Genomic DNA, 20648 nt, shown 5'->3' with positions numbered 1-20648 from the left:
CAAAGCAGCCCACCAACCTGTTACAATATGAAGAGGCAGAATAGCAGCTCCAATCTGAGAACAGATAGACCTGTTTTTCTTTACTGGTATGAATCATTGTCCAGTAGGCTGATCTGTACACACTTGAAATGGGATTTGGAGTTAATAGTATCAGGTTTTACAAGCAGGACTTTTATTCACCCTGAAAGCTGGGTCTTCTTCAGAGGCTCAGGGTCCTCTGTTGGTCATATGGTCTCACACATGATCGTCCTCTGTGAGCCTCTTCTCCATCTGTTTTCAGGCTGAACTCCATTGATGTCAAGTACCAGATCTGGAAGCTGGGGGTTGTGTTCACAGACAATGTAAGTATGTAGAGGCACAAAATCATTTAGCAGCCATGTCTGGCTCCATTATGTGGATTGGAAGTAACAGGGTTTCAAAAACATTGCCTCTTTACATTTAAGAATTTAAATATTATCATGATGTCAGCAGGCATTCCAGAGGTATTTAATCAATAATAAAAATTAAAAAACTGTTAATGAATGATAATAAAATGTCAAACTGAGGCTTGATTTGCCATCTTTGCAGACATTTTCCAATTTCTGATTCAAATTAACCGCACTTTCCATATATTACACTATATTGCCTTTCACTGAAGGTTGCAGTATGCGGATATTGAAGCATATCAACAATATATACGGAAATATAGTACCAGCTTACCTTTGGCTTTTTCTAACGTACTGTTGTCTCATTTATGCAAAGTTTTGGTCCCGTCAAATTCTGGGATCATTAACAGTCACTTCATGTGACATTTTCGTGAACTGATACACTAATCTGTGCCAAAATTGAAAAGCCATGTAAATGCAGCCAGAAACTGAACATTGATATTGTCCTTATGTAACTGTATTAACTAACCTCACTGTCCCTCGCACCATACAGTCCTTCCTGTATCTGGCCTGGTATATGACCATGTCCATCCTGGGTCACTATAACAACTTCTTCTTTGCTGCCCATCTGCTCGATATTGCCATGGGCTTCAAGACACTCCGAACCATCCTGTCCTCAGTCACACACAATGGCAAACAGGTAAACTACGACATACCCAGCTACTCTATGGTCGAAAAAATGCACACATATTACAGCATTTGCATGTCTGTACTTAAACACCTTCCTGCAACTACTGTGTTATACATAGTAACATAGAATCCCTGTCTGATGTTGCATTGTCAGACTTGACAAACAGCTAACAGAGTCCAGTAAAAGCCAAAACAAACTGGCAGTGAATGCCGCGCATCAAAAAATATGCCCCCATTATTTTCAATGTACAACCCCACTCCGGCGGCAACTAGAAATGCGCTGCTGCTCCAGGACACACTGCGGCCCTTGATGCCACTATTCTATCTCCAGCCTCACTGCCCCTGGAATTAAATGCATTTTCCCCCACTCGCTCTCTGCCTTTTACATACCAGCACATATACAGTAGCAACTCTTTTTCCCTACTCCTATGGCATCAACACAGTATGAAAAATGTTACATAAATACATTCCAATCATATATTTAAATGTTACCACCTTTTAGCACTCTGTATTGTACTACCCCTAATATACTGTATCCATATTGTAGCTGACATGTAAAGCTTGTCAAATAACTCATTCAACGATTCTCCATAAAAACAACTAAAGACAGATTATCTTTAATAAAATGTATCTTCCCAGTGTGTTGCAGACTATTTCTGCTGTACATACATCCAAACTTGAGGGAAGAAAGCAAAGTGATCGCCTGCATGCTTGTTAAAGCCACCCTGCTGCCAAATAGAGGTTTTTTCTACTGTTGTCCACAAGGGGGTTTTAAAGTACCTTAAATAACACCAGCACAGAAATAGTACATTCAAATTGTCCAGATCAACCACTAACCACCATTTTAAGTATTTTAGAGACCATCTCACATTTTTTAAAGCATACAAACATGCTGTTATTTTAGTTGCCCATGTTGTTGTATTTTTTCTGTACCCAGACTGTTGTGCATCACAGCAGCCTTGTCTTCTCTCCTGTCTTCCAGCTGGTGTTAACAGTTGGCCTGTTAGCAGTGGTGGTGTACCTATACACAGTAGTGGCCTTCAACTTCTTCAGGAAGTTCTACAACAAGAGTGAAGATGGAGAACTGCCAGACATGAAGTGTGACGACATGTTGACAGTGAGTGTGACATGTGTATAGCTTTCTGTGCTGTAGTGCAGTCAGACACTTTGCCAACATATTGTGCTTTACTAGAATGGCAACTACAGTTGCCTTAGGTCTAATGGCTCAAGGCAGCATCTTAGCATTAAGTCATTACTTTGTTGGTCAGTGTTAGCTGTGAACATAATGACAGCATTTTAAATGAGGACAGGAACAAATATCTGATGTAACATTTAACAAGACAAGAGGTTAATGAATGAACTTGAAATTCATAACATGTAGATGAAGGGTAAGTTGGTGTATGCTGTTTTTCAGCAGGTAGCAGTTACATGTATGGACACTGGGAAGCAGTCCTGTTATATGAATGAATGTGTACGTGGCACTGGTGAGAGGCAGTAGTGTTGGATATAAAACGGTGATGTGGACCAACGGCTATCCTGAGCCGGATCGTTTCTGGTGACTTTTCAAGAAATAATCTGAAACTAAAATCTGCCCATTGCTTTTGTTGAATATATATATTTCTCACATCTGTGCAGTTGGGTGTTGTCAAATGTCAAAGGGTAACTTCAGAATTTTTCAACCTGGACCCTATTTTCCCATGTTTTTGTGTTTGAAGTGACTCATGGGTTCAACAATTTTTGAAATTGTTCCAGTGCTGAGTGAGAGTCCTGAAGCCGGCCTCAGCAAAACCAGCTGCAATGTAACCACTTGGGGCATGTTCACACCATCAATTTACGTTTACTAAAAGTGCTTGTGTTTGCCACTGACAGGCTCAATTTTCCATTCTGTCTGACAACATTATGGAAAGGATCTCTACAGAGATAGACCTAAGATAGAGTAAGAGTTTCTGGTTAAACAAAAAGGACCTTACTCTTTCACATAAAGGTCTGTCTCTCCAGGGATCCTTTCTGAGATGCTGTCAGACACTTATAATAATCTGATAGGCTTGCGTGGTATCTATTTTTTCATGCCTTCCTGAAATTCTACCAGGGTATGCGGTATATGACTGCATTTGTCTGCAGTGCTAACCCACCCCTAACGCTCCAGTCTGTAATGTTCCACCAATAAAAAACTGACCTCTGGTGGTGCATAATGTGCACTACATATATCATCCTCAATACAGCTACTGAAAGATGAGCATCTGTAGTTTTGACGTTATTGAAAATCTTACCATCGTAACTTCTAAATACCCTGGTATACCCTAATACCGTGATGACCGCCTGTCAGTGGCAAAACCATGCACTATTAGTGGACATGAATTGACGGTGCGAACATGCCTCAAGTGGTTACGTTGCAGCCTGTTTCGGTGCTACTGGTTGCAGCACTCTCACACAATACTAGACCAATGTCAAAAACATTTTTTTACCATTAGTCATTTAGACACAAAAACATGGGAAATAGGGTCCAGGTTGAAGACACAGAAGTTACCTTTTGAGACCATGATTTTGTCTCTTCACAACTATTTAGTCTCATTGCTCTGGGCCGTGGCTCACTGCTGTTCTTGCTGCTAATATCAGTAAAGCCTGCCTCACTGAAAGTAGGAAGCATCCTGAGGAGCCTGTCTGTAAAGAGGGTCCAGCTCCATTTATGGTCAGAAAGTCATGGGTCAGAGCTTTTAGTCTGACAGTGTTCACCCTCAGGCTCTGTCTGTGGTTCAGCTGAAATGCTGTAAGATTACATGCTTTCTTTTGTCAGTTTCTTTTCCAGGCATCTGTTAGCTTTGTAGGAATAGCAACAGTGCGTGTGACCATAACAAAGATGACTTTTAATTCTTACCAACCTGGGTTTGTTTTCTATGATGCAAGCTCAGTTTGAGGCTCCTTGGGTACAGTAACAGTGATAGCCCTGGATAATTGGATATGATGGAAAAGGAAGTAGGTATGAGGGTTAAAAGTGACCTAGCTTTGTGGTACAGGATAGCGATACTGGCACTGACTTCATGCTAGAGGCCATGGTACAGTGCTAATAGGTTTATCGCGCATTTTAATCTTTGGTAGTGTAAACTACCTACTACTAGTCTAAACATTTACAAAAAGGTCTGTGCCTTTAATGCATATTAGCTTAATCAGGTAGGAAGCATAAACATGTCAAATCAAATATCTAGACACATCTTGTCTGATGAAGGGAGGAAGCAGGTAAAGACAGAGTGAATAACTGCTATAATGAGGCTGTTCTCTGCTACAGAGCCTTCTGAAAGAAATACTATATAAGGGCTCTATGGTGTGTGTTTTCTGGGGGTGGGAGGGGGCCTTCTGTCACCCGGAAATTTCAGGACACACACTCTAATCCCCTATAGTCACTCACCCATAGCATTCCATAGAGCTCTTCTATTTCCTATTAAGGGGCCGCGGGTGGCAGTTCTAACTGGTGTACAGGAAGGTGACAGGGGCTTAGTGGGATGGAGGGATTGACTGATGAAGGGCCACTGCCCCAGGCAGGTTTTTGCTCTTTCCTCTCCTCCCTTTATGTGATTAAATCCCTTACAATAACACTCCCAGCAGGATGAGAGGATCTGAGCTGATCTCTTCTTTTCTGTTCCACTTGTTCCTCTCTTAGCCTCCATCTTTCTCTCAGTGTACTAGGGTTTTACAATCTTCTTTCCTCTTTCTCCTTTTGTTAGTTCCTCACTGCATCTTGTTCCTTTTATATACACAGTATGTCTGATTTAAGATTTCTTCTCTTTCCTGTTTTCCCATTAACACATTTAACACATTATTCCCTTACTTTTAACTTCATTTTAAAGTCATTATTGTTGTAGTACTTTGTTGCTCAAATTATGGTGGTCATACTGCAAATGTTCATTGTGGAAACATTGTTCAATGTACTGGGTCACAGACCATATAACTCAGATCTGACACAATAAAATCATTCCACGGATGAAGACTGACTGACTTTTTAAGACTTATTTTCCTTTTACTGAAACTAAATACGTAGTTGTCAAAGAGTTCTTTAGTCAGTCCCATTTCTGTCATCCTGACCTGCACTTTTTTTTTTTTAAATATTACTTTTAGTGCAAAATAAGAAAAAAAGGTGTGCACCTTTCAGTGAGTTGTAAAAATCACAACTAGTCCTCATTTCAAATCCAGCATGTTAATTCTCTCTCTCTCTCTCTCTCTCTCTCTCTCTCTCTCTCTCTCTCTCTCTCTCTCTCTCTCTCACCCTCTCACAGTGCTACATGTTCCACATGTATGTTGGTGTGCGAGCAGGTGGAGGGATTGGTGACCAGATTGAGGACCCAGCAGGTGACGAGTATGAGATCTATCGCATCATCTTTGACATTACCTTCTTCTTCTTTGTCATCGTTATCCTCCTGGCCATCATCCAGGGTGAGAGGTCCAACCCATACATGCGTGCACGCGCGCGCACACACACACACACACACACACACACATTGCCCCATCAGTAAAGAAGGGTGCAAACCCATGAAGATGACTCCCTTTTGTTTTAAGCTGCTTTGTTAGAATTATCAAAGGGGTCTGTGGAGTTTACACAAGTCCGGAGCCTACATCATAGTCTGGGTCATGCCGACGTTTGTTTAATCAATCAATCAATCAATCAATTTTATTTATAAAGCCCAATATCACAAATCACAATTTGCCTCACAGGGCTTTACAGCATAGAACATCCCTCTGTCCTTTGGACCCTCACAGCGGATAAGGAAAAACTCCCCAAAAAACCCTTTAACGGGGAAAACCTCAGGAAGAGCAACTGAGGAGGGATCCCTCTTCCAGGACGGACAGGCGTGCAATAGATGTCGTACAGAACAGATCAGCATAATAAATTAACAGTAATCCGTATGACACAATGAGACAGAAGGAGAGACAGAGAGAGATGCAGGACAGTAGTGACAGTAGCTTACAACAGCAGTAATGAAAGTAATAATATTATAATTAATATATCTGATAGTATACATATGTGACAATAATCATATGTGTATAATAACAGTAGAAGTATGACTAATGATCACAGCAGCAGCAGGAAGCATCAGGCAGGACCACAGCAGCAGCACAACCACACACGTCCACGTTAAAGAGCCATACTGTAGACAGTAGAAACAATAGTTTCTATAGTAGAAACTAATTGATGTAGCCATTGGGACATCACCCCACTGGTTTCTGGATTTCCATTTTGAAGCCTTGAGTTTGGTGTTTTGACGGTCGCCATCTTGTATTTTTTTGGAGCCTGAGGTGTCCATGTTTGGACAAGAGAGTGGAGCTAATGCTGGCCTCTAGCTTGGTTAGCATGGTGCATCTAAGGTTAACAGTAATAATGCTAACGTCAGTTTCGCTAGCGGAAAAACAGACTTAAAACCATTAACCAATTAGATGTACATATGCGAGAAAAACTGAACATCTTTTAGTTCAACCAAATGCTGAATAACACTTTTTTAGGGGACTAAAATGTTACTGTCATGAACTGACAAAACACTAAAATAGTGACAGCAATGGCTGCACTTATACTATACTGACTCTGGGGTTATGCCATGGTTGCATAACCTTACCAACATTGTCACCGTGGTAGCAAATTGTCAGTGGACAGCTCATACCTGTCACTCAAAGCAGTCATGCCCTTTGTGTAACTTTACGCCTCAATAACATTTAAAGGGGTGTGTCATAAAAATGCACCCCTTTACCCCCATACAGTTTTCAGGAGCAGGGAAAATTAGCTATCGAGGTCGTAACTGTTTTTTGTACCAGGCTGTAAGCATATTTACTTCTGCTGTAAAGTTGGCCATATTGCAGCATCATATTGCAGCTACAAGTAGGAGGACTTTTTCACAGCAGACACAAGTGAAAATAATAGCATTAATTAGAACCTGTGTTTTTCTGCAGTGACATGTTTTGGGCATGAATTGTCTTTATTTTTTTCTCTTTCATTCCAGAATTACAACCAGATGATTATATCAGTCAAATATGATATCATAAGCTTCACATTTTACATGTTCAACGTTGTAGTGGCATTGTTTTAAAGCTGTTTTTAACATTTTGTCTTAGATTCCCACAAACCCAAATAAAGTTGTGATCATTGTATGATAGTAATATGAAGACTGTTACATGAAGATCCAGTACTATTAAAGGTTATTGAGTAAAACAAAGGGCTTAGGCTGTTGGTTGTGGTCTGGTTAGTTAATTTCTCCACCATCTGTGGTCTGAACATTCAAGGGTTGATCATTGATGCTTTTGGAGAGCTGAGGGACCAGCAGGAACAAGTGAAAGAAGACATGGAGGTGAAAAGACACACTCATACATTCTCTACCACCTAAAACAATGCAGTATTATACAGCACATGACTGGCAGATGCTGGTTGCACTTTAACAGCCAATATGGTTACAAGTAAAGAGTGTCAGTTAAAGGTTTTGTATAACGAGAATCACGTAACATCCATCTTTCTCTTCCAGACAAAATGTTTTATCTGTGGAATAGGTAATGACTACTTTGACACAGTGCCACATGGCTTTGAAACGCACACGCTACAGGAGCACAACCTAGCCAACTACCTGTGAGTACATCTGGAGTTTCTGTGTGTTTGTATGTGTGTACATGTACCTCTAACGAAGTGTAACCTGGTATTTTATAATCATGCTTGCCTTGTGCAATGCACCTGATTGAAAGACTCAACAAATGTTGTGTTCTCATTGGTCTTTGCCTCCAATTTATAACTGGGAATGTTTTGAGCAGTGACACAAATCATTTAAACACCAGTGTGGTTGTTTGAGGGTCCTTGTACGCAGTAAAGATTCTGGGAGCTGGCCCCCACAATCCTTAATGCCACTCCGCTACATGTCCCCCATTACAACATGTGGCTAATCTGTTGTGTGTGCTGTTATTTATGTTATTATGTCAGAACACTTTGTTACTGAATGTATAATGTGCAAACTCAACAAACAACAAAACAGTGGACACAGTTCTCAGCTGTATGATTTTAGACATGTTTCAAACCTTCCTCTGCACAACCAGTAGTTGTAGTAGTAAGTGCTGGCGTTTTTTTAAAGGATAAGTTTGGTCATTTTCAACATGGACCCTATTTTTCCATGTTTTTATGTCTACAACATTAATGGGAAGAACAATTTTTGGAACTGGTCCAGTATTGAGTGTAAGCGTAGCGTGCTGCAATGTTACCACTCAGGGCATGTTCGCACTATCAATGTACGTCCACTGAAAGTGTTTGTTTTTGCCACTGACAGGCTCAAATTGTTATTCTAAGTGTCTGACAATATTATGGAATGGATCCCTACAGAGATAGACCTTTTTAGCAGTAAGATCCTTTTTGTTTAACCAGAAACAGCCCCACTATCGCCAAACCCACCAGACTTCATTTAAATAAATATAAATTTGTATCGAGTATTGAGCCAGTATATTTTCACTTCTAACTAGGTAAATTAAGGGTTTATTTCAACAAAACCAGAGTTAATGATTGTCAGAGCAGGGTAAAGATGAACCAAAATGGTTTTGTCAGTTGCTGTTTTTTTTTTGTTTCTGGCAACTTTGAATGAAGTGTGTTTTAAGCTGTTTATTTTAATGGAGTCTGTCGGGTTTGGTGATAGGGATTTCAGGGGTGTTTCTGGTAAAACAAAAAGGATCTTACTCTTTAACAAAAAGTTTAGCACTGTAGGGATCCTTTTCATAATGTTCATTTAGAATAACAACCTGAGCCTGAGGCTCTTGACAAAAACTTAATTTAACTTAACATTAATTGACAGTGCGAACATGCCCTGAGTGATTACATTGGGCTGCAGCGATCTCCCTCAATACTGGACCAATTCATAAAATTGTTGTCCCCACTATTCACATTAACATGGAAAAATAGGGTCTAGGTTGAAAAACACCAAATTTACCCTTTAACATCAGGTTCTGTTGGTGTATGTTTGTGCATGCGGGTGTATGTGTGACAATATTGTCAGTGGATATGTTCTTCTAATGTATGTGCGTGTGTGTGTTTCAGATTCTTTGTGATGTATCTCATCAACAAAGATGAAACAGAGCACACAGGCCAGGTAAAACAGCTTTTTTTCTTTTGGTCTTATTAAATATACATTACTATGATATTGTAATGTAGTTAGTACAGCTCAACTTCAAATTCTCCTCCAGTGTTTCTGATCCTTGCTGTTTGCATGGTTAAAGCCTCAGTATGCTTCAAACAAAGTGCCTGTCAGATCCTCTAACAGCATCTGAAACCCATGTCCAATAGTGGAATCTCACCCCTCTGTATGGTTTCCTGTAGAAAAAAAATTGGTGCTGCTACATGTCCTGATAGTGTCCTGGACAAATAGGAGAGATTCCAGTCAAATATTGTCTGTGTTTATTGACCTTAAAAACAACTGAAAGGCAGGCTATGTAAAGACATCATCAAGTTATATAGATTTATAAAGAAATGTAGCTGACTTTTGCTTGTCCATTATATTCCAAATAAAATAAATCCTGTCAGTCCTGTTGTGTTAGTCCAACTAAAACCAGACTTCCAAAAACACATGTAAACATGCTAGTCCCACTGAAATCGTACTAAATTGAATTTCTCAAAGTTGGACTAACACACTCAGATAATGTGACTTGAGAGTCAAATTACTCCTGCATGTATACAGTCAGTCAGACCCAAACTGGCCTAGGCGTTCTGTGCATGCTCCACAGTTTCCCCAGGCTTTGACCCGAGTCACATAGCATTAAATGTGTAACAGAGGAAGAAGTAGCCGATAACAAAATGGCAAAATCTACATCAGAGCTGTGCATTTCTGGACGGACAAAATGTACAGGGCTGTGACGTTGTTCACCATGGTACCAGTTTGCCACTAGCTACCCGTAGCTAACTTTGGCGATTGTTTGGTCTGAGACGTAGTAGGTCAACTGAAAAAAGGTCCAGTACTAACAAGCTGAAAGGGGTCAATAAATCCGTTCCCCTCCCGTGACAGTAGTTCAGTTAAATGGCCTAGTTGAGCTATAACCATAGCTTGACTTAACTGTGCATGTAAACATATTGACAGAGTTTGGCTATTTGGAACAGGTAGAAACACTTCTGCCCTGGTCCTACAACAATTTGTTTGAACACATACTGGGGCCATTGGTGGCTCAGTGTTTGAAGCTCACACTGCTGTTACTAACCTCAGTAGGTGACTCTAAATATGTTGTATATAATGTAATCCCTTTCTACCTCCTCCCATCTGTCTGTCTTAAAGGAGTCTTACGTATGGAAGATGTACCAGGAGCGTTGCTGGGAGTTTTTCCCTGCAGGTGACTGTTTCCGGAAACAGTACGAAGATCAGCTCAACTGATCTGTTCTTGGGGCAACAAGCTTTCATACTGTAACCTGTTCAAGGCCCTCTACAGACATCTTCCCTTTGCTTATCCCTCAAACCTTTCTTACTGCTCTCTAAGGAGTCCCTGTTCCAGTGAACGATGGGTTCTATACTCGGCTCCCAGTCCAGGAGGAATCTCCAGCGTCCTCTACAGGCCCCGCCCTAAGCCTTCCTCCCAGCTCTTCCTCATCCAGACACTCAACTCGCCAGCTCTGCCCCAACTTCCAGCACACTTTGTTTGGAATGCTTCTAACTCTGACTTTGTACATAGAAAATATCAGAGTATATGCTGTACAATATGTGACTGGTGGCACGTCAAGGTTTTTGGCTCAGATGATGACTTCTTTGCTTCATCTTATTCTACATTCACAGTAACAAGCAAAAAATACAAAGGAATAATGGAGCAAGAGCAAAAGGAAGGACCCAAAGATGGACAGAGGAGGAGAGTGGAGAGAAAATGAAGAGAGAATTTTTCCTGAAAGACTTTCAGGACAATGACCGATACACAAAGAGCAAACATTAGTATGATGATGTTTACGACTTTTCATGTGTACAATGCACGTTGCATGTAGGTACAGGGGGTGGACACAAAGAAGGAACACCTACAACCCTGCTGTAATCCAACACAACAGCTCTGCAATAAATGCGACCTTTGAGAAGCCTATGGGTCTGCTTTGTTAAGACTGTCAAAGGGGTGCGGGATTAAACTCTGAGGTATCCTTTTTTTAGTTTGTGGTACATGCCAAGCAGGAAGATGTGAGGTGCCTCTACATAATCTAATCCAGCAAACCACCAAACTACACAATTACCACAGAGTCGAATCAACACCTCTATGACAATGTCACAAACACTAAACATCCTGATCCTTACAAATAGAGCCGTTGTACTGGATTGACTTAAAATATAGTTTACAGATGTTAATATCGTGTCCACACCCTGTACATGCCAACACTGTGTGTGAAGGGCTCCTTAACTAAGTGTTCACATCATTAGCAACATAATCAGCAGTCCATTTGTTCCAGTGGAGCTGAGTGAGCTGAACATATGGACGTCAACAAGTCATGATTCTCCATCAGCTTGCAAGTTATCATCTTTTTTTAAGACAACAGAAGTAAATAAATGTCCCGAAAACTATGCTTGCAAAATGGTTGAATCCATTGTTGACATAATGTTTACTAATTTTTTTTCTTTTATTTGATCTTTTGCCCCAGTAGCATCATGGTTTTAGGATAGTGTCCAACAAGCTGGTTCAGATCAATATGTGGGAAACTACTGGTCAGAATGCCATGGAATTTACTGAACACATGATTTAACATCACCATTCAGACAATTGTCTAGCCCCGCTACAGGTCAAGGCTCTAAGAATAACTAAATTCTGCATGTTTGTTCTGTCCAACAGTATTTTGGTGTGTAAGAAACATCATAGCCTCTAGGTGTCCCTATCGGAGCTTTAGACTGTCTTTTTTCAATTAATGCTACTTAATTAGGGCTTGCTCCGTACATTTGTTAATCAAACGATGTAGTTTTATGAAAGCAATACCAAAGCAGCAAAAAAGTGATTTGTCTGTTTCAGACTTTATAGCTGCCGACAAAGTTAGCGCATGCTTATTAGCTAAGATAAATAATCAGCCGGGCTGGAGCAACCCATCAGTTAGATCAGGAGGACAGGCTGAAGACAGATGATGATCAATGTTTGGATGAAAGCAGAAGGAGTGGAGACAGGAGGATACAGTGCCTTACTAAGCCAGGGGTGAGTTATGCAAGCTGGAGGAGGAGAGAGGAATGTCAGAGAATATAATGTAGAGACTGAAGATAAGACCAAGAGCTGGGTGACGGCATGTTTATGAAAGACAGAAACATACCACATGTGAGCACTATAGGAAAATAGAAATTCAGACGGAAGAAGGACGGGGAGAGAAATGCCCTCAGGATTTTGTTATTACAAATATAACATGACTGACATTTCTCACTGGTTCTTACACTATTTGGTGCAGACCTTAGTATAAATATCCACATTAAAAATAATTTAAATTTTCAGTTGTGCTTGCATTATAGCTTTATACAGTGAAAAAGGGGTGTTACAATTTTATTTAAGATATGTTTTAATCAATTCTGTTTAATTATACATTACTATCAGATGATTAAGTTGTCTTGTAAAGTTATGGGATGTCAGGTTTCAGTTTGAAATTACCATTCCAATCGCCAAAATACATGTTGACATTGTATGTGTCTGCAAACCACAGTTATGTTTGTAAGTTTCATATGTAGCAGATATGTCAAAACTTTATGTTACAATTTTATGGTATAACAACACTGTGGTTAATGTGTGGTTAGGTTTTGGTACAAAAAAAACCCACTTGTTTAGGTTCAGGAAAACAACTGGTTTTGCCAGAGGGTTAGGGTTAACCGTTATCCTCTAACCCTAACCTCCTAATGCTACAAACATGGTGGGAAATGTCCCAAACTTGTTTGAAAATACCTTCTTTTCTCGCTACAAACAAAGCCGCCTAAGTCCACAATTCTGGTTTTAAAATACCTGCCTCTGTTGCTACAAACACGATTGAACATTATGGAAATCTTTGTTAAAAAATATCAGGTTTGGTCGCCACAAACAAGGCTGGAAATGCCCCAAATCCTTGTTAAAAACAACCGCATTTGACACTACAAACACTGGACATGTCCCAAACTCTCGCCAAAAAATAACTACTGTGATGCTATAAACATGACTGGATGTTACCCAAACCCTTGTTAAACAATATCTGGTTTGGTCACTACAAACATGGTTGGAAATATCCCATTTCCATTCAAAAAATGGCGCTAAAAACACAGCTGAACATTACCCAAACCCTCATTAAAAAATACCCACTGTTGCTACAAACATTATCCTAACCCATGTTAAAAAAAATACCAGGTTTGGTCACGACAAACATGGTTGGAAATATCCCAAACTTGTGTAAAAAAAACACCCACTTGTGTTAGTCTTGAAAAGTGGTCTGGTGCTGTCTGCTGCCTGGCAGACATCTCCTCTAGGTGTCACACCGTCCCCTCCCCCTCCTCCCTTGATGAGAAACTCAGCTCATGTCCATGTAATCCCACTACATCACTTAAGAAATGTTTATGATGTGTATGAGATGTACAAATTCAGAAATTTGTGGTTTTCAGAAATGTACAGCACCAACATTTATCCTGGCATCTGGGCTGAAATGACAGCAGCAAATGAGGTCATATTTCATACTGACTGTAAATTGAGTGGAGATTTTTAACAGCAGGCGTGGAGTGTGGCATTAGTGGTAGTGTTGTAATAAGAGGAACCTCCACTTTCCTTAAACTTAGTATGCTGTTGTGCAACTTGTCCTGTGCAAATGGCTTTTTCATTTTAACAGAAGCATTCAGTTCCTTTGGATGGCTCCATATACACTTACAGTTGTCAGTTTATTTGGTTCACCAAATTGTACTAATACAGTTTAAGAGATGATTGATTCAACTGTTTTGTGGTGCTTGAGGTGTTTATAGTATTTAATCAACTACTAATAATTTATATAAATGGGGAGTACAAAATATCAGAAACACTTCTGAGTATAAACAGGCAAACAATAGCCTATAGTAAGTTGTATTGCTGGGTTGGTAGATTGCATAAGTTTCAGCCAGGTGGACCAAAAAAACTTGGAACTGTGTGTATACCACAATACTTCCAGAACAAGCTCCATGTGCTTGATTGCTGTTCCAACAGTTTCCATAACACTTAACAGTATTAATCATTTATCAGGCTGCCATACCATCAACTTTAAAGATGGATTCATCTTGTTATTTTAGCTTTGTGTCAGTACACACTCTGCTGCAGACACATACTGTAAACATTCTGTCTCATGCAATATGGGAGTCAACATCAAGAGACAGAATTCCATCATCCATATCAATATGTTGGATTATACGCTCTTTCTTTTTTCAACCTTTTTATTTTAATTGTTACACCCCTCACTGCAAAGCAGGAAGATTCACTGACAGTGTTAAAACCTTCCAAAGAAAACATTTCATGACTCATGAAGTTTGACCTTGTAGGACTTGGGTGCGCAAAGGCCGAATGAATTAAATAAAAAAATTATAGTATCAGAAACAAAATAATCTATTTAAAGCATAATTATTATTGCAGTATTGTTTATTTTTCATATTCTTACTGATTCATTCCTCAGTGATATGAAATGTGTGTTGTTATAATGAATGCTCAGAGCTGGCAAATGTCCTGGAAACATTTTCAAATGAGGATTGTTTATTTGATGTTTTTTGGGTTGTTGTTTTTTTTTTTTTTTTTTGGTGGTGATCTTATGCAATACAGCAAAGAGAGTTACTCTTTTTATATAGACGTTCTCCAAAAGAATATCTCAGAAAAAAAATGCCATTGCATGTTTATTATGCGGGTTTAATTATCAAGTATAACAAAGACACTGAATCTATGTCACCCATAAATTGTTTGATAGGATTATTTAAGATGAATTAAGATTTCTGTATTATTGTATTTAAGTGTTGTGGGCTTCATTGTAACTCTTCAAGTCATTTGCCACGAGTGCATCCCTCCGGAAAAAAAAAGAAAAAAAGTGGCTGCTGCTTTTCTCTCACTTAACCATCTCTGTTTTAATATACTATGAGTCAGAGGTTTGTTTAAGTATCATTTGGTTTTAAGCTCAAGCAATAGCCCTTCAGGGAGTGTATGGGAGGTGACCAACCGTTGTAAATTGCAAACAAAGGCGAAACAAATAAAAGCTTGCTTAACTTTGTCTCAATTTAAAAATAAAATTATTTATTCATTTATTATCTATGTATTTTATTTACTTAACAGATAATGGTAAGGGAATAAAGCTGAGGCTCTGTTCAATTAGTTTTACCACTTAATCTTAAAGGTGCAATATATATAAAAAATATTTTGTTGGCTCTATGCACAAAACCATCATTACATACATATAGGTTTGTCTGAACATCGCCTGTCACTTTTTTGTTTCTATCAGCTTTCCAAAACAGGTACAGGAAGTCCTATTTTGTAAACCTGCTGAGAATGGCATGGCATACCCTCTGTGCTCAGTTCGGTTTTTCTAAAACCCAAGTTACCATGAGTGAAGTTTGTAAAAGGGGAATTGAGCTTCAGACTCTGCAATACTTCAATAGTGATGAATTAGGATCATGTTTCTTAGACCAGTTAGGTCAGTATAAAGACCCAAAGTGTTTAATATTAAACAAGTAAACAAGATAAATTAATCATATAATCAAATCATAGACTGTATAAAATAATAGATATAGCCACCAAGACATCACGCAGTAGTCTGTGAACTTCTGTTTTAAAGCCTCTACTCTGGCATTTTGGCCGTCACCATCTTGCTTTTTTTGGAACCAGATGTAACAGAAGTGGTAGCTGTTAGCTTAGTTAGCACAGTTCATTTACAGCTATGGTTAACTGTGATAATGCTAATGCTAATTTTCATGAACAAAAACAGGCCTAAAAGCAATAAAACAAAAGGTACCTACCTGAGAAAACTGAAGATTTGACTCCTTTGAGGGTCTTTTAGTACAACTAATCGCTGAACAAGACATTTTTAGATCATCGGTAAATCTAGGGTTACGCCATTGTTACGTTACCTGACCAATGTTGTTGCCATGATAGCGACTCTTCAACGGACGGCAACCACCTGTCACTCAAAGCGACTGCACCTTTAATTATGCAGAACTTTAAACCGTGATAACATTTTAACGGATGAGTTATATAAAAATTAACTCCCATAAGGTTGCCATAAATGTTAAAATTACATTTAAAGACCAAAACATTTTTTGCACCAGGCTGTAAACATATTTATTTCTGCTGTAAAGTTGGGCATTTTAACATGGAAGTCTATGGGGATTTACTCACTCTTGGAGCCAGCCTCAAGTGGCCAGAAGAGGAACTGCTGTTTTTGGCAATTGTTGGTTGGCTTCATTTTTCAATCCCCAGAAACTGATGGAACAAAATGCATAATTAACCCTGAAATTGTGTGATAATCTAAACGTTTTTAAAACTCATTATTACGAAGTGATATTAAATCCAGAGGCAGGGCCAGTTGTATGATTGGCGGATCACTCATTCAGGGCCTGATACACAACTGTTTCTGCCCCGTTTGTCTTGACCACCTTTGTGAGAAAAAGTGTGAAAAATTATGAAACAAAACAAACTTTAGTGAGGGCATTTAATGGTTATATCATTTGTATGCATTTATTTATATATAGTAATTTCTTATTAAATATTGAATGTTTTGGGTCTCCATAATAAGCGACTTACATGATGCAGTTACCAGTAGCATCTTAGCTTTTGCTACGTTACCAATGTCAGCTCACCACAGCTAATAAGAGCGGTACTCCTGCTGTGAAAAACATGGATGAAATATGACTGCGAGAAATTCCATCATACAATTTGCGTGCAAAGACGTGCTGCCAACTAGAGGCTGCTAAAAAGCCTCCTTTACTGATTGCACCTTTAATGTTGAGTGAGGATGCATGTGCGATTTACATTTAGCACACATGACTATACAAGTATGATAATACAGTGTTACAGTTGCAACCAGCCAGTGTGGGTGTTATGTAAAATGCAGTGTGCTCATTATGCCATGCTGATGTCATACCTATTTTTTACTTTTTATTTTCATTGCAATACCACATCAGACCGAATAATGCCATTACAAAGTGGTATTTTGCTCATGTAAAAATAAATATTTTCCATATGTACCACAGAGGGGGCATGTTTAGTTTGCCACACAGTAGTGCATCATGTAGACTTTTTGAGTAGGCTGTTGCTACTTCTGAGAGATAAATGTATAAAGAGGGACTGAGTCTATGAGTAATGAATGGATTTGCATGATTTTGAAAATAAAACTTTATTTATTAACTTGTGAACAGCAGAATATTCTTGCTTCAACATTTTGGAAGTCTGTCCCTGCTTTGTGGCTACTCTTCATATAGAACATACAGGCTCTGGACACAATGGCATAAACATATGACTCACCACTGACAACGTCTCAATATGTCTCAATGTCTCAATGGCTGTTGTCTTGGATTACGTTTGAGGCTCATTATTTTATGCTTTATTTTGAAAAATAAAGCATAAAATGGATTTTTAAAAAAAAAGCATTTAAAAAAGAAAGAAAAAATAGCTGTTATTTAGAGTAACAATGTTTTAAAGGTGGAAAAGCTGTGTTCAATTTCAATTTTATTTATAAAGCCCAATATCACAAATCACAATTTGCCTCAGAGGGTTTTACAGCATACAACATCCCTCTGTCCTTTGGACCCTCACAGCACAAATATGAATGCTAATAAAAATATGTTAAAAAATGTAGTAGGGCTGTCAGTGTTTAGGCATTAATCGCAATGCAGTTAAGGTCTGCACATATTTTTGTTGTTGTTGTTGTTTTATTGCATTAATCTGCTGCTTCCCTTCAATGCACCGACCCTGCTTCCTGCTGCCACAGTGATGGTAATAACTACACCACTGTGCTTTTGAATGGCCCATTTCACTTAAAAAAACTCCCATATGGCTCAGTTGACAAGACAAGGTAGTATGCACTTTGTATTAAATATATTAAAATAATACGGAAGTACACTGCTCAAAAAAATTAAGGGAAGCCTTATTTTTCACAGTGTAACACCAAGTCAGTTAAACTTTAGAGATATCAATGTGTCCATTTAGGAAGCACAAGTGATTGTGAATCAGTTTCACCTGCTTTGGTGCAAGTGAAAGTGACAACAGGTGCAATGGAGAGGCAAAAGCAAGACATGGTTTTACATGTGGTGGCCACAGACAGTTGCTCTCTCCCTGTCCCTCCCGACTGTTTCTGCTCTAGTTTTGTGTTCTGCTAGTGTCCTTGTCACTACTGGTAGCATGAGGTGGTACCTGCAGCCCAATCAGGTTGCACAGGTAGTCCAGCTCCTCCAGGATTCCACATCTATACACGCGGTTGCAAGAAAGTTTGCCGTTTGCGTTAGGTCATTTTGTTCTCAACAAATTATACAATGTACATCAGTTAAGATTTTGAATTTAAATAATTGATTCATCAAGATCTGATGTGTGATTTAAGTGTTTCCTTAATTTTTTTTGAGCAGTGTACTTTGAGTTTGAGCTACAAGCTGACCATACAGGTGCAGCTAATCAGACTGATGTTCCCTGGCAATCGCATCACCAAAGCCGGCAAAGCACTATTTTGGAGTGGGTAAAACCCCACAGACCAGTGGATGAAACTAAATCGAAGAAATTAAATACAGCTCTTGCTAAATGGGAGGCACCTGACTGCAGATCAGTCAACATCGAGAAGACTTGGGTCTAAGCGACATCCTCAGGTTATGTCCATTTCAAACTTAAAAAACGTAACTGCCCTCATACTTCCATGCGCCCTTTATGTTGGTATAGATAAAGCCAATAGATGGCACTTGGAGGGCTGAGTCAAAAGTTTCACACAGCAACAAATGAGACGACAGTGAAGGAGGTTATGATAAAGGACCTTTAAGTGGAGGCAGCACTGTAGACGGTGGTGGTCTGTATGGCCATTATTGACACATCTTGACATGTGGACAGAGATTTCTTTTTTATTTCTTTATAAATTTTAAAAATTAAGCATTTGACAGCCCTAACAATTTGTTTTTTCTAGTTAAAATTGGCAAAGCTACTCTCTGTATCTGTCATAGTCACTACAATATCTGTATTATTATACTTTATACTGAAAATGGCACAGGGTCAAAATAACTTGACTGCAATCAATGCAGACTTTAGCTCAGAGTTTGTCTGCACACAATTTTCAATAATTAATGATTTTATAATTGCCTATCTTAGCATTGTCTGGCAGGTGACCTGATGTCCTGTGGTCTGTTGTCCTGTAGATAAGCCACTATGTGGTCTCGTGGTGATCTCAGCCTGCACAGAAATGTTAACACGCCGTGATGAAATCCAGGTGCACTGATACACTGATGACTACTAAGGATTCAGGTGTGGCAAACTGGCAGAGTCAAATAATGGTCTCCCAATCTGAGAGAAGTCTGCTGCCTCATCCATTCTTTCTCAAAGTCTGACACAACTCAAAGCGAAGTAGTTAAGTTTAAAAACAATTACAACATTACCTCTTAGAGGAGCAGTGTATAAGATTTAGGGGGATTTAGTGGCATTAGCATTGAGGATTGCAGTCTGCAATCAGCTGAAACTTCTCCTGGTTAGAGTTCCTTGAGTTTTCATTGTTCAGGAGGTTTTTTTTTTACAGTGAGCCAAATTATCTGCAGAGGTCTCTGCTCCTCCAAAACAAACAAACCAGGAGTTTTAAACTGGTAAAAACACTGAAAAACGTAGTTTCATGTTAGAAATCAGTGTTTTTCCTGCCCTGTTTGGCATGTCGGCGATGGGCCACAAGCCCAGCATCTGCTAATGTGTGCTCACCATGGGCTCTAGTTTCCCGGCGCAGCGCAGGGTGGCGCAGGGTGGCAAACCCTGTGCAGAGCTAGTTTCGAGCAGCGCAACCCGAGGCGCGCTCAGTTTGGTAGTTTGGCAGACCGAGGTGCGCTGAGATGGGTGTGGCGGCGCAGCAGGGGGATGTGTCGACAGATCCAGCTTGGCGCAGTGACAGTTTCGTGCCAAAAGGCTTCGCCGAAGGTGCGCTAAAAGCTCACCAGCTGAAACCAGGTCTACTGTCAGCGCAGGCGGACCGCAGCCAGTGTAAGTGGAAGTTTGGCTGACCGGCGGACAGTGCGCACACGTCACCAAAACCTCACAGGCAGGTTTCCAGAATGTCAGGCACATTAACAATGCAATAAATAGCCACAAAAACCACCATTCAACTATCTGCAATCAGCACATAAATGTATCTCTATATCGACTGTCCCGTCACATCTGATGTCAGATCAAAGGGGATTGGCACCGTTTGGCACGTTTGGCACGTTTGGCACGCGTAATGGAAACCCAACCTGATTTGATTAACGCAGCTGCAAACTGATGAGTTCACATCCCTCTCAGCCAACCACAAACAGCCACAGCATCGGATAGGGAGTATATATTCAGCATCTGTCATCTTAGAAAAGCCAAAAGAAAAGAAACAGAGTGAGACTGCGAGAGAGAAAGAGAGAAAGAGAGAAAGAGAGAGCGCGCACGAGAGAAACGCAACATTGATTTACAATTGTGGTGACCTCCTCCCAGGCTACCTTTGCATCATCAGCC

At 39.7% G+C, this 20648-nt stretch overlaps 1 protein-coding gene across 1 annotated transcript in view; it reads left to right on the top strand.

Annotated features, from left to right (window-relative positions):
• The window catches only part of ryr2a (ryanodine receptor 2a (cardiac)), a 255585-nt gene extending 243077 nt beyond the window's left edge, over positions 1 to 12508 (top strand). Inside the window, exons 107-114 of the mRNA XM_050060332.1 lie at positions 281 to 341; positions 919 to 1065; positions 2038 to 2172; positions 5324 to 5480; positions 7317 to 7381; positions 7553 to 7653; positions 9097 to 9148; positions 10322 to 12508. Coding sequence (XP_049916289.1) covers positions 281 to 341; positions 919 to 1065; positions 2038 to 2172; positions 5324 to 5480; positions 7317 to 7381; positions 7553 to 7653; positions 9097 to 9148; positions 10322 to 10417 — 814 coding nt within the window. The 3' untranslated portion in view covers positions 10418 to 12508. The remainder of the gene's footprint in view (positions 1 to 280; positions 342 to 918; positions 1066 to 2037; positions 2173 to 5323; positions 5481 to 7316; positions 7382 to 7552; positions 7654 to 9096; positions 9149 to 10321) is intronic.
• The last annotated feature ends 8140 nt before the right edge of the window (positions 12509 to 20648 follow it).

The sequence above is a fragment of the Epinephelus moara genome, chromosome 13 (genome assembly GCF_006386435.1).
Source record: "Epinephelus moara isolate mb chromosome 13, YSFRI_EMoa_1.0, whole genome shotgun sequence".
NCBI lineage: Eukaryota > Metazoa > Chordata > Actinopteri > Perciformes > Serranidae > Epinephelus > Epinephelus moara.
The sequence above is the reverse complement of the archived record's forward strand: the minus strand, read 5'-3'. Positions and strand labels throughout refer to the sequence as shown.